Source organism: Hyperolius riggenbachi, chromosome 1 (assembly GCF_040937935.1).
Source record: "Hyperolius riggenbachi isolate aHypRig1 chromosome 1, aHypRig1.pri, whole genome shotgun sequence".
In the NCBI taxonomy this organism is placed as follows: Eukaryota; Metazoa; Chordata; class Amphibia; order Anura; family Hyperoliidae; genus Hyperolius; species Hyperolius riggenbachi.
In genome coordinates this window covers 269,350,812-269,364,989 of record NC_090646.1, presented here as the reverse complement: position 1 = coordinate 269,364,989, position 14,178 = coordinate 269,350,812, and the positions used below count along the sequence as shown (strand labels likewise).

Genomic DNA, 14,178 nt, shown 5'->3' with positions numbered 1-14,178 from the left:
GCCGATAGACTGTACACACGTCCTACTGTCGGCAGAACGTCCGCCCAGCGGGAGGGTCTGACGGACCCGTCGTTTGTGAAAATATGGCGCGTGTACGTGCCTTTAGACCTGGTCTAACATTCAGTAATTACACAATTCACAAAGGCAAACAAGGAGTAACCACGCCCACTTTTTCTGACAGAGATTAGACCAGCTGATTTCTGTAGGTAAAGTACTTCTGTGAGGTATTTTAGATGTGAGGATGGAACGTTTTGAATAAATTATGCAGGAGTTTAATTGTATGCAGAGAAAAGTTCATCAAAGGATAAGGATGTCAGTCATAGTTACTCGTTTGTGAATTGCATCTTTTGATCATTTCCCCTGCTTTACCCACCTAATTACCAAATGTTTTAGATCAGTTCTAAAAACAGGCCTAAAACATTTGGTAATAGTGATGCAACTGACCAAACCATCAGTAAACTAAAAGCCATCTGTCGACTAGTCTAAACTGCTTAGTGAATTGAGGCCATTGTGGAATAAACCCAGGCCAGATTTGCAGGATGTTCCCTAACACACAGTTCCCCAACCCTGTCCTCAAGGCCCACCAACAGTACGTTTTGCAGAAAACCACAAACATGCACAAGTTGAGGTAATTAGTGTCTCAGCAGAGCTGATTACCTACCTCTGTGAGTTACCACAAAGCATGCACTGTTGGTGGGCCTTGCGGACAGGGTTGGGGAACACTGCCCTAATATACCCCAGGTTGGGAGAACCCTAGTAAAAGAGGGATGATGCATGAGACAGTTCTTCTTTACAAGGTACCAAAAGGGGGTGAGTATGTAAACGTAAAATGCAATAAAGTAAGTATTTTACTTACTGGGCACCACATATTTTTTGTTAATTTTCATTACAACATGAAAAGGCATTTTCTACAGCAAAATAAAGGTTAGCCTATGTACAAAAACTTACATAATTCAATTACATAAAAAAGGAGTTTTATAAATAGAAAGGCGGAGTCAATAAGGCATAAGTCACACCGCTGCAGGTTAGCAGTCTCACAGTATGGACACAAGACAGAATCTCGTACTATCTTCCTGCTCCAATCATGTGGCTTCTGTGGAGTTTCATTATTCCCAGCAGCACCCAGTACTTGCATGGTGATGATGGTGAGGCAGTGAAACAAGAAACATTCGCTTATCCCTTCACCACCAATCATAAGACATCTCTAGAAATGTCCTCACTCAACACATTTCAGTCTACAACTATCATTATAAAAGGTGTGTCATAACTGTGATGTAATACCGTGTGATATGAGTATCCATATCTGTTTTAATTACGTATTTGCCTGAGTAGTCTAATCGGAACATTAAAGTGAAGTGGTCAATGGTGGAAGCATCTTTACATTCCCTGAAGAAGACACACCTTCTTCCCTCAAAGTTACTTTTTTGTTGTCCATGAAATCTTTAGGTAAACTTTCCAACAGGCAGTCCAGTTGCTCCTGACCAAGTTTGATCTTGTCATCCAGTTCCCTCTGTTCTATAAGCAGAGCTGACTTCATTTTCACAAAATGCTGGTAGTTCTGAAATTGCTCTTTGGTGAGGTAGTTTCTTAAAATGTCCGTCACCACTTTCTCTCTGCGGTCAAGGTTCTCCTTGAGTTCTCGAGCGTCTTCATGCTGGCCAGAGAGCTGCTTTTTCTTTTCATTCCAGGTGTTCTGCAATGAGGTAAAAAAAATGGTGAATCAGTCAGACAGCGGTTGGTTGGAATTGATCAACTGTACTTCAATACAGGTAACAGATGCTTATGTAGATAGCCGCACTACCACTGCATGAAGCCCCTCAAATAAGCATCTTTACTACAGCTGTGCAGGCCTTTATATAAGTATCCGTATCACACCTGCACGGAGCTCGATCCTGCTTTTCCTGCCTAGTAAGTCACTGTCTTGGAACAAACATGCAGCTAGGAAGTAATTTCTCTGGCATAAACCAACAGCAGAGAGTACTTGATAGAAGTACCGTACATGCCTTTGTCCACAATATTAAAAGCAAGTGTAGGATATATGTATAACAATTTGTCACATATTGTCCCTCAGGGATCACAATCTAATGTCCAGACCACAGTTCCAGTTAACCTACCAGAATAATATTGGAATGTGATGGGGTGGAGTGGAGAAAGAAAGAGATAAGGGCCCTTATCCAATTAACCATTTCTCCTAGGAGATAGCTTTTCATATTATCTAAAAATACGTTTTCAGCACTTAGCAAATGAAAAAGTACTAAAAAAAGTAACACCAAACTTATTAAGTAATTTCTGGCATGGCCGGGGCTTTCAATTTATTTTATTGGTAAGGTATGATACCATCTCCTTGGAGAAATCTCAGGAGAAAAGTTAATAGGATATATGAGAGAAATAGAGAGGGAAAGACAGCAAGAGAGAGAGAGATGGAGATGGAGATGCACAGTTCAAGATTTGTATCACTGAAAGCCAAAAGTATCAAATAAAAATACAAAATCATTCAAGAAGGTACAAATAAGGAATGCAGCACTAGTTAGGAATGTTTGACCTTGAGAAAGGGCGCCTTTCTTTCATTAACCCTCCTGGCGGTTTATCAAAATCCGCCAGGGGGCAGCAAAGCCATTTAAAAAAAAAAAAAATTTTCATGTAGCGAGACAAGGTCTCGCTACATGATAGCCACTGCTCAGCGGCATCCCCCAGCCGCCGGTGATCGGAGATCAGGAGATCCCGTTCAAAGAACGGGATCTCCTGGAGGGCTTCCCCCGTCGCCATGGCGACGGGCAGGATGACGTCACCAACGTCATTGACGTCGTGACATCAAAGGGGACTCCGATCCACCCCACAGCGCTGCCTGGCACTGATTGGCCAGGCAGCGCACAGGGTCTAGGGGGACGGCTGCGGCACGGCGGATCGGCGGGTAGCGGCGGCGATCGGATTGCACGGGCAGCTAGCAAAGTGCTAGCTGCGTGTAGCAAAAAAAAAAAATATGCAAATCGGCCCAGCGGGGCCTGAGCGGTGCCTTCCGGCGGCATAGCCCGAGCTCAGCTCGGGCTTACCGCCAGGAAGGTTAAGGTATGTTAGCCGCTATACCTGTTCTTCCCCACTTATTCTGGTTCTTCACATATATCACTGTTTCTGAATTTGCTATATTATTTGTTTGCTTCTTATGTACTGCATTTTGGTGCATGTCGCAGGCCATCTGCACTTATAGATATTTTCCTTGTTTATGTATTATTAGTGCTTCCCCTTCTCTCCAATCTCTCCATGGTGCTGAGTATATTTGCCTTGTTTAGGAAATGACTATATATATGTCAATGTAACATTTTGTTGCTGTACTATTAGCTGTACCTGGCAAACCCTTTTCTTTAAGGGTTTCACACTGGGGCCCTTTGCAGGGGTTTCTAGCCAGCAATCAGCAAAGCACTATGTACAATGTATCCCTACGGGATCATTCACACTGCAGTGTTTGCGATTTGTGCAAATCACAAACACGCTGAATGCAGCATTTTTGCAGCAATGTTGATGCGATTTTCATTTCACCGAATGAGAATCACAAAGCGCAATCACTGTACAATCGCAGCAAAAATCATGATTGCAATAGCGTTTTGCAATCCCAAGTGCGAAAGGACCTTTACATGATATTTTTCCCCCGATTAGCTTAGAGTTTAGCCACAGTTTATGAAGGCCCAACCATATTGATAGGCTTCATCACCACGCTCTTGGTATTGGGCATAAAGTCTCATCATGTTTGCCAATCAGAATTTGACAATCAAATTTAAATATTACATAGGAATAAATAAGGGAAAGGAAAAGATAAAAAGAACTGTCTTCAGAGAAGGAGAAAGTATCGTATCCTCCGGTGTACAAGACAACCCCCATTCCCCGGAATCCTCTAAAAAGTCGGGGGCCATACCAATCGCCAGGTGTCATTGATGCCAGGTGACACACAACTCCAGCACATGATTGCCCGTACATGACATGCTAAAGTCTCCAGGATACCGATACACAAACGTGACACGCCAATGTCCAAACTTCGAGTTCCGGAAACTCATCAGTCACCGCATGCGCCGGGGGAGGAGCCCACCACCCAGGCCGCAAGGTCTGGGACGCAGAGGGCACAGAAGAAAGACATCGTGCCCACAAAACATGCCCCCCTCTATCCGCTCCACCACGTCACCACCCCTCAGATTCCATAGCCGAGGCCTGCAGTATAGCAGCACAGGCGCACATGTCTGTGACCCGAGAGGCAGAGGAGATAGGATACAATGGGGGATAGACGGGCAAAGCAGTGCGATCCACTCCGCCACCTGCTCCGAAAAAATGGAGACGGAGAGAGCCAACCACCACGCCCAGAGGCAGGCAGAGCTGACCAATCCAACCAGTCAATCGCCTGCTCACTGCCATATACAGGGCACCACACAAACAACACAGCACCAGCACCCTTTCACACCCAGAACCAGTACATGAAAGTTGGTGGGCTGTCCCATACTCCCAGTCGTCCCACCTGCCGGAAAACACAGTAAGTAGAAGAAAAAAATCACTTAAGGAAAAGTGTAAAGGTGTGTATATAATACCTAATTAACACTACCCTTAAAATAGTATGGATAGTATTTGAATTTCTCAGAACAGAAACAACTTTATCCATCTGTTTTGTTTGTTGGTAACAGTCATTGTGGCCTCAAAGGAATGTGAATATTCTATCACTAATGCTGGGTACACACATTGAGATTTCCCGCTCGATTCACGGATCGATTCAATTATTTCAAACATGCTCGATTGGATTTCGATCGTTCCTGCAGTCGATTTTGCATACTTAACATGAAAAAAATGATCGAAATCCAATCTAGCATGTTTGAAATAATTGAGTCGATCCGTTCGATCCCGTGAATCGAGCGGGAAATCTCAACATGTGTACCCAGCATAAGAGCTCAATAAATCTGGTGAGCCAACTTGATATTGTAGGGCTACTGTTGGTACCCCAGTGTTCAATAATAAGTTTCTTAACAATCAAGGTAGAAAAAAATTAAAAGGTCTATAGATAACTCAGTAGTGGTTTGCAGGCCCTGGCCAAAGATTGCCTCTATTTCATTGATACAGAGGTCTAGGTCTGTGTTTACTCTTAAAAAACCTCAACATTTTTCCAGAACTTTTGTATTGGGGGACAGAACCACCATATGTGGGAATAATTAAAAACTGGACAAGAACATTTCCAGCAAATAGAGGGAACAGAACTGTATAGTTTATTAATAGCATCCGGAGTAGAATACCAGCACATAATTACTTTATATTGCATTGAAGGAAGTAGTGTATTTTTAGGTATCCAAACATTCTCTATTAATCTCGACCAGCTTTTACCATCCAGAGTAATTTTAAGTTCACCTTCCCGCCTCTCCTTAATCCTGTCCCGTGAAGTGCCCATGAAGTGCAGCAGCAATCCATACAGAAGTGACAAGCTTCTAAGCCAGAAATCATTTTACAAAATTGGACAATTCTGTCGTAATAGTACCCAGAGACCTGATTTCTTTGCGTATATAACTTGATATTTGGTAGAATTAAAAAAAAACGGAAAATTTGGAGTTGGGCTAGCTAGACCGAACCTTCCCAGGAAATTCCAGAGTCTGGTATCTTGTTCTAGGCCTGTTCCATTTAGCCAAGTCCTGTCCATCCCCGGGGTGAAACCAGGGTTGTTAGCTATGGATAATAAGGGTGATGGTCCTGGGAGTGTTTTAATCAGATATTTAAGAGTAGTCAGGGTTGGGCTTATTAGTAGATGAGTACAACCTCTAGACAACCTGTCCAGTACCTGTAGGTTGCATGACAGTGCACAATGTTCATTCAGATATTCTAGCTCCAGATCTATCCAGAAGCTATGCTCTTTATCTTTCCTCCAGTCCAATATTCTGCCCAAGTGGACTGCTTGGTAATACCTATGAATATCTGGTATAGCCAGCCATCCTCCTTCCCCCTTCCTCCTTTAGATTGCAAAAGGAGTTGCCTACTTTAACTGTATCTACGGTAAGACTTTGTATGCCTATTAAGGCTATCAAAAGCTTTTTCGGCATCTAGCATCACCATTGCTGGCTCAACTCCGCGCCCACGGACCTTATTACAGAAACCGACAGCAGTGTACACGTTTTCATACAATTCTTTTTTATTACGAAAACCGCACTGTTGTTCCCCAAATAATGTATCATACACTTTAAGGAGTCTATTTGCCAGAATTTTTGAGCATATTTTTGACGTCTATATTCATTATAGAGATGAATTGATATTTCTGGTTTGTATGACCCCCCCACCCCCCTTCAAAGTTTTTTGTGACAATTTATTCTTTTGTGTGCATTTGTTCATTATCACTTCTGAATAAGCATTGCTTACAGCAACATGTATGTACTCTGACTGCTTTATACACAGCATTATATGTTCTTCTTATATATTTTGATTTTCTGTAATAATTGTCTAATTATGTATTTATGTTTGATATTTTTTATTATACAAATCTTGCATTCCGAGCAACTGATTATGAGGACATGCGAGTCTTCCTTATTTTGACAATATACAACACTTTATATAAATAATGTCTAGTACAGGATTTAAACCTGAAGCACAAGATTCTGAAGTAATGTAAAAGGTGGGTACTGAAAATGACATGGCTGGATTATGGGTAAGGAGTCAGGATTTCAGATCGGGGGTACAGGGGCAAACACAGGATTTTTAAGGGGGTGGGGGGATTCCTGAAAGGTCCAGAAGCACTTATGTCCCTTATGTGCTTCCGAATACAGGTGGCTCCATACTGCCCATGCACAAAAGTACGCTGTCGTATTACGGAGCTGCCTATCTTTGGAAGTACTCAACGACACAAGTGTTTCTGGTAGCAGCAAGTTTGAACGCGGGACAGCACTGGAACAACTCCCTGAAAGAGGAGCGGGAGATAGACTTAGTTTGGACAATTCAGTGGAATATGCCACATAGTGTCACATAGCACAAGCGATAGCCATATGATGCATGGATTTATGCATCTGCAGAAGATGCTGGCGCTGAATACTAAATAATAATAATAACATTAGCATCTGTAAATAAGCTATATATCAATTCAGATAATAGAAACAAATTTCAACTCTCACAAACTAATTCCAGTAGGTTACATATATTGTCTCTCTATAGATCTGTACATCAGTTCCAAGGCTTGAAAAGGGACAAAAGAATTTGGCACCAAAAGACCTGTTCCTCTGTAAAAGGAACAGCTAGCACCCTGTTTTTTTACAAAACTTTCAAAGTGATACAAAGGGCTCATTCACACTAGGCAACGTATGCATGAACGCAATTTCATACATGCATTGCAATGTGCTAAATCGCATAGGTCGGCAGCTTCCATTCTATAAAAAAAAATGCATGACAATGCATACGTCGTGTGCGATGATGTTCCAAGTTACAACGCAGCACACGGGAACGCAAGCTGTAGTGTGAATGGTAACATGAAAGTCTACAGACTTATGTAGGCATTATGTGTGGTGCTGTCTGTCATCACTCACCGCACATAGTGTGAATGAGCCCTAAAGCAATACCAATGCTAACTGCCATCTAAATAGTATCTTCAGCAATGAATAGACAAACAAACCCTTACAGTCGTGCTGGGCCTTTTAACACCTAACTTTACAACACAGCATAGAAAGCAAACATATCTCCACATTTAATGTTCATATCAGAAGACACACTTTTTGTCACAAAGGTGCAATTCTAGGCAGCATGGATGGACACATCCAGCCAGCACTAGGGGAAGGGGGAAAACAAGGGTGAATGAGGGAGAGAGGAGGAGTGGAGAGACTGAGATAGAGCAGAGAGTGTATCTGTATTCAGGGCCGCCATCAGAAATTTTGGGGCCCCTCACACAACATCAAGCCTGGCCCCCCCTACAGACTGCTGTGCACGCCCAGTACAGTGCCCCAGTATAGCCAGTACAGTGCCCCAGTATAGTGCCCCAGTATAGCCAGTACAGTGCCCCAGTATAGCGCGCCAGTATAGTGCCCCAGTATAGCTAGTATAGTGCCCCAGTGTAGCCAGTATAGTGTCCCAGTAGTGCCCCAGTATAGCCAGTATAGTGCCCCAGTATAGTGCCCCAGTATAGCCAGTATAGTGCCCCAGTATAGCCAGTATAGTGCCCCAGTATAGCTAGTATAGTGCCCCAGTATAGCCAGTATAGTGCCCCAGTATAGTGCCCCAGTATAGCGCGCCAGTATAGCGCCCCAGTATAGCTAGTATAGTGCCCCAGTATAGCCAGTATAGTGCCCCAGTATAGCCAGTATAGTGCCCCAGTATAGTGCCCCAGTATAGCTAGTATAGTGCCCCAGTATAGCCAGTACAGTGCCCCAGTATAGTGCCCCAGTATAGTCAGTATAGCGCGCTAGTATAGTGCCCCAGTATAGTCAGTATAGCGCGCCAGTACAGTGCCCCAGTATAGCCAGTATAGCGCGCCAGTATAGTGCCCCAGTATAGCTAGTATAGTGCCCCAGTATAGCCAGTACAGTGCCCAGTATAGCCAGCACAGTACCCCAGTATAGTGCCCCAGTATAGCCAGTATAGTCAGTATAGTGCCCCAGTATAGCCAGTACAGTGCCCCAGTATAGCCAGTACAGTGCCCCAGTATAGCGCGCAAGTATAGTGCCCCAGTATAGCCAGTATAGTGCCCCAGTATAGTGCCCCAGTATAGTCAGTATAGTGCCCCAGTATAGTGCCCCAGTATAGTCAGTACAGTGCCCCAGTATAGCGCGCAAGTATAGTGCCCCAGTATAGTGCCCCAGTATAGTCAGTATAGTGCCCCAGTATAGTCAGTATAGTGCCCCAGTATGGGTAGGTGGTGCTCGTCCCCGCCGCTGTTGTTACCTTAACAGCGGCGCTCTCCCCTCTCCGGCGCGTACTTTCCAGCAGCATCTCCCGGCTGCTCTGTGTGAGGCGGCAGGAAGCATGGCAGCGGCTTCCTGTAACGGCGATCTGTATCGCCGTTACTATGGGAACCGAGCCATGCTTCCTGCCGCCTCACACAGAGCAGCCGGGAGATGCTGCTGGAAAGTACGCGCGGCGGAGAGGGGAAAGCGGCCGCTGCTAAGGTATTAACAGCGGCGGCCGCTGGGGGAGGGGAGGTGGGAAAAGACCTCTCAGGAGGTTAATGCCTGGGGGGGGGGGGCCCGAGGCTGCGGGCGCTAGGCCCGCCCCGGGCCCGTGACGGCAGTCACACTTGTACCCCCCTGATGGCGGGCCTGTCTGTATTGCAGTCCCACATCACACAGAGGCTACTTGCCTGTAATGTGTCTCCTGTCCCTGCCAACCTCTCCTACAAGCTGCAGGCAGCCCTTTCTGAAGTTTAGGGACTGTCAAAAACTTTTCAACCAGTGAAATACCTTATGTAGCTGTCCACATGCAGTCTTTACAATAGTGAAAGAGTTTTTCCCACAGACCCTGCAGGAGGCAAGCCTCTGTATAGTTACCAGCTTCGTGTGGGTCAGTGGGATCCCACACGTGACCGGTTAGCAGCGGGTGAAATAGGAATCTCTGAGATTAACCTACAATAGCGCCCTCCACCCCTTTAGATCAAGCCTCTGTATAGTTACCAGCTTGTCCGCTTCAGCGATTTCAGGGAATTTTTTTAAAGGTACAGGAGTCTTAAGGGGGTATTCCAGACATCGGTATCCCCCCAGCTAAATGCGCCAGTGGGGTAGGTATTGGTACAGGGAGACAACAAACAGGAATATTTTCCTTGTTATTTCTTAAGTACAGAAAGAAAAATTATAGTTACCCGTTCCTCAGCATTGACATCTTCACCTAAGGAGTGCAGGACGTTTTCCACCTTGGCCAGGCGGCCCGACAGTGACAGCAGAAGATTCACCACCTTGTCCAGGTCCCCAATGAACATCTTATATTTGTCAAACTCATTAGGTTTGCACAGACTCTCAATCAGAGCTTCCACTTGTTCACCGAGATTGTTGTTGAGCTTCATGTCAGCTGTAACACCCTCCTTGGCATCCCTCAAGATCTCAAGTTTTTGGGTAAGGTTAAGAATGAATTCGGCCTGTAGGCATGAGAACAATAAGTTAGTTCAGCATAGAAAAACTGTTTTCCAACATTTTCCAAAACGTACACTGAAGTACTGTCAGGAATTTGTGCATTGAAAATATATGTATGTAGCATAAACAGTACAATGTAATAAAAATCCTGTGACTATTTATAGATATTGGCACATCACCCCACTCATCTCACCACCCATACTAGAATTGCCACTCACCTATGAAGCACTTGCTTTTGGTGCCTGGGGCAAGGTACTACCATAACTGGCAGTGACTAGCAGTAGTAGGAGGGATAGAGTTAGGTGCAGCGATATTAGGAGGGTGGTTTTAGGCACAGCCGTAGTAGGAGGAATAGTGTTAGGTGTAGGGGTAGTTGGAGGAATAGCGTTAGGTGCAGCGATATTAAGAGGGTGGCGAGGGTGGCAACGGTGGCATCTGCTAAGTCAACCCCAATGTTTAATAAATCCAGGCCATGTCTGCAGTAATGCTTATATTCTCCAGCCTGGGAGAACATAAATAAATACAGCCCAGTTGACCAAACAACAGGCCCAGCAAAGCAGCTTGCATAACCAAACTGACCTGTAAAATAAGTACCGTATAACCCTTTTGGGAATCAAAATAGAAAACATGTTTGTGTAAGTCAAGGTAACGCGATGACATATATAAAATAACAACTGCCTCCCACTAATTGCAGTGTAAACATCATTCATTCTGATGATATCATGCACAAATAATCCCTGTTTGCGGAGGCAGTGGGAATAATGCATCAAGCTGCAATATAACAAGTTATCACATGTGAAAAGTGGTAAATCAAGTTATATTATCAAAGGAATATGTTATTACACTAACTAAAGAGGCAAACTCTTCAGGCATTACATTTGCCTGATATGTATTACGTTACTGACACAAAGCCTTTTCTGCCTATGAAAAGGAAGCTATTGCCAATGAAGTTGCTTTGGCTCATGACCCACCATAAGATGGTTGAAGGTGAATATCCTCCACTAGTGCATCGAATACAAGTGCAGAGGGTTATTTGTATCTAAATCGACCACTTCTCTTATGATCTCCATTCCCCATTAAATGCTGTAGCACCAACAGGATTTCCTTGCTTGTGTGTATATTTCAGCAGCCATTGTGGTCTGGCTGCAGGCTGTAGCTCTCCTTCTCCTATGCCAGTGCAGCCCATTTATATAATGGTGTGAGTAGTGCAGTTTGTCTCTCCCTGGAGATTTCAGACTTACTTATGGGCATACATGTGTTCCCTTCATAGGTAGAACCTGACAAGCCTCAGTGTGAATGTCAGGTTCATGAGCATAAAATGTATGCTTGCTGGCTGACCCTTTCAACATTGAGGAACCTTAATGCTGGTAAAGGGCCTAGCACAGAATGTGTTTGCATGTAATCCATTTGGAAGCATATATCCTTCAACTTCCATTCTAGATGTTTTATCATTGCTAGAATTCCAGTTTGATGTGAGTTTTTGAGTGCAGAGGGTTGATGACTGTTAGTATGCAAATTGACCACTCCCCTCAGAACCTCCTTCTCCCTTTAAATCCTGGGCCCTCAACAGGATGCATAGCTACACTTTCTTGTGTGTGTATAAACCTGTGACAACTTAGTACTGCATAGCTTAGAATGGTTCTTTCATGTTACAGACTTATTGCTGATATTAAGTAACATGTTATAGAAAGTAAAGTAAAAAGAAAATTATGCCTCCTCACCTTTTTTTTACCAGCTGGCATGAACAGACCAGTGTGCTGATATCAAAATGGAAAGGGGTGGTTCCTATCAATGCCTCCTGCATATCCCTGATACTGATCACTTACCTAATCTAATATTGTATGGCAGGCTTAGAGCTGACCAAACAGTGAACAACCAAACAATTTAGTAGATTAGACAATTTATTATATCAAACATCAAACGGAACAAAAATCTATTAAAAATTGTCTTCAAACAACTTGATGGATAAGGGTATTGTTCACCTTACTCCACCCACCGGAAGCCACTCTGTTGTGCCCATGCCGTTGTCCCTTCCCCCCACTCTATAGCAACAGTATGTGTTGCTCGGTTGTAGCCTACCAACAAGTCTGTACAGCACGTAGGCCCGAACTACAATCTTAAGCACCACATACACGATATGATTCTTTGTGCGATTTGATTACGATTCTATTTATGATCCGATTAAATCCGACATGTCCGATTGGGATTCGATTCAATTCAATTTGATTTGCCATTGCAAAACAATGGCAAAGTGAATTAATTCAAATCCCGATCGGACATGTCGGATTTAATCGGATCGTAAATAGAATTGTAATCAAATCGCACAAAGAATCGTATCATGTAGATGGGGCTTTAGTGATCAAGTCCCATTCCCTATGGGTGACAGTCTTTATGCACGTAGACACACCTTTGGTCAGAATGACTAAAAACAGAACGTAAAAAAGTTTTCACTGCTAAAATCTTTTGCAAGAAAAGGTCAATAATAAATTACAGATATTATTCCTACTTAGTTCCCAGCCCAACAACACCTTGTGACATCCTTATATGTGCACTAAGCATATATATAGCTGGGAGGAGGTGACAGGTGACTTGATCACATGGGTTGAGAATCATTGATCTCAGTCATAAAATACATTAAACTGGCTAAATAGATTTCTGATGTTATTTCATTTTGAAGCAGAGGCGCCAAGGATAAAATCATAAAAAAATGTTTAAAACAGGGAGGTAGTGGTGGACTTACCTCTCCCAAGTAGACTTGACAGTCTGTATTCATTGAAAAAAAATTATATATTTATTCAAAGGTACTCCCAAAAATATGCAACGCATTTGTAGGCTACTATCCACTTCATCGGGCATGTGTAAATGCCTCTAATCTAGTCTAATCTCCCCACCTGCTAATGCAGTGGCTGCCTGTGGGGTAACCCAGATTTGTTACTACAGTATAATCTCATTCACATACAGTTAATACAATTTGAATTGACATACTGCACTATTTGGGCTCTCGATTTCTTTCTGTCTTCCAAGATATCTGATGTTATTAACGATCTGTTGCCACTTGCCAGATATGTGTCAGGGACTAGCGAGCTCACTCCGGGGGTTGTGTACATGTCTGCAGTGGTCCATTCACATTGTGAAGCATGCAATGTGCCTTGATTCCTCACCACCAGTAAGAGCATGTGCCTCTGCTCTTTGGCGCCTACTCTGGTTATACTGTCTGTCATGTCCACTCAGTAGGCAGCATGTCTGACCTACAAGGGCCTGTTTTGTGTTCATTAATTAGTACTGCTGTGATTTCTAAATACTAGCAGACATAACTCCATTGTGCAAAAACAAAACTAGGCTTTGATCACTCAAATGAGCCCCTCTCCATCTGGCCCTTGTAAAGACCATACTAATGTCTCTTCAGGCCTCACACAAGGTATCAGTCCAGTATAATTAACAGCAATGCACTGATCGTTTTGATCAATTTCTGTTTTCCCAGGAAAAAGTTGCTTCTTTGCCTTCTACTTGATCTGAGAGAGTTAAAGTGTAGAGAAACCGAGAGCCCAATATAGTGTAGTATGTTAAGCATAAATGAAGTAAAGGTTATCGTGAGAAAATTATACTCACAAACATGGGTTACCACACAGGCAACCACTGTATAGGCAGGTGAGGAGATTAGACCTGTCCTCACTCAGGGATAAGAAGTCGCTCTCTGTAGATGCGAAAGGGGGTAGATCACCCCTCCACCAGGGGTGGACACGGTATAGCAGTAGGAGAACAGAGGCGCCAGCAGGATAAAAGTGGATAAAAACTTTAAAATTTGCTGGGAGGAAGTGGTGGACTTACCTCCATAAAGCAGACACGAAAGACTGTCTGAATAGCCTGAGGCGCTACACCTGCTATTGCTGAAATTCTGTCTTGTCCCCATTTTTATTGCCTGATGAAGCGGGCTGGGCCTGCGAAACGCGTTGCACTGTTTTGGGGTACTAATTAATAAATGTGACTACTATTCAGACAGTCTTTCGTGTCTGCTTTATGGAGGTAAGTCCACCACTTCCTCCCAGCAAATTTTAAAGTTTTTATCCACTTTTATCCTGCTGGCGCCTCTGTTCTCATACTGATCTGAGAGAGTGTACATCATGTACAC

The 14,178-nt window shown here is 43.6% G+C and overlaps 1 protein-coding gene across 15 annotated transcripts in view; it reads right to left on the bottom strand.

The window, feature by feature from the left end:
• Positions 1 to 1,288: 1,288 nt before the first annotated feature.
• Positions 1,289 to 14,178, bottom strand: part of SHROOM3 (shroom family member 3) — a 460,954-nt gene continuing 448,064 nt past the window's right edge. For all 15 annotated transcript variants that reach the window (XM_068233528.1, XM_068233529.1, XM_068233530.1 and 12 more), the window contains 2 exons: positions 9,782 to 10,054; positions 1,289 to 1,693 (listed from right to left, as the gene is read on the bottom strand). In XM_068233528.1, the coding sequence (XP_068089629.1) occupies positions 1,346 to 1,693; positions 9,782 to 10,054 (621 nt within the window). In that variant the 3' untranslated portion in view covers positions 1,289 to 1,345. The remainder of the gene's footprint in view (positions 1,694 to 9,781; positions 10,055 to 14,178) is intronic.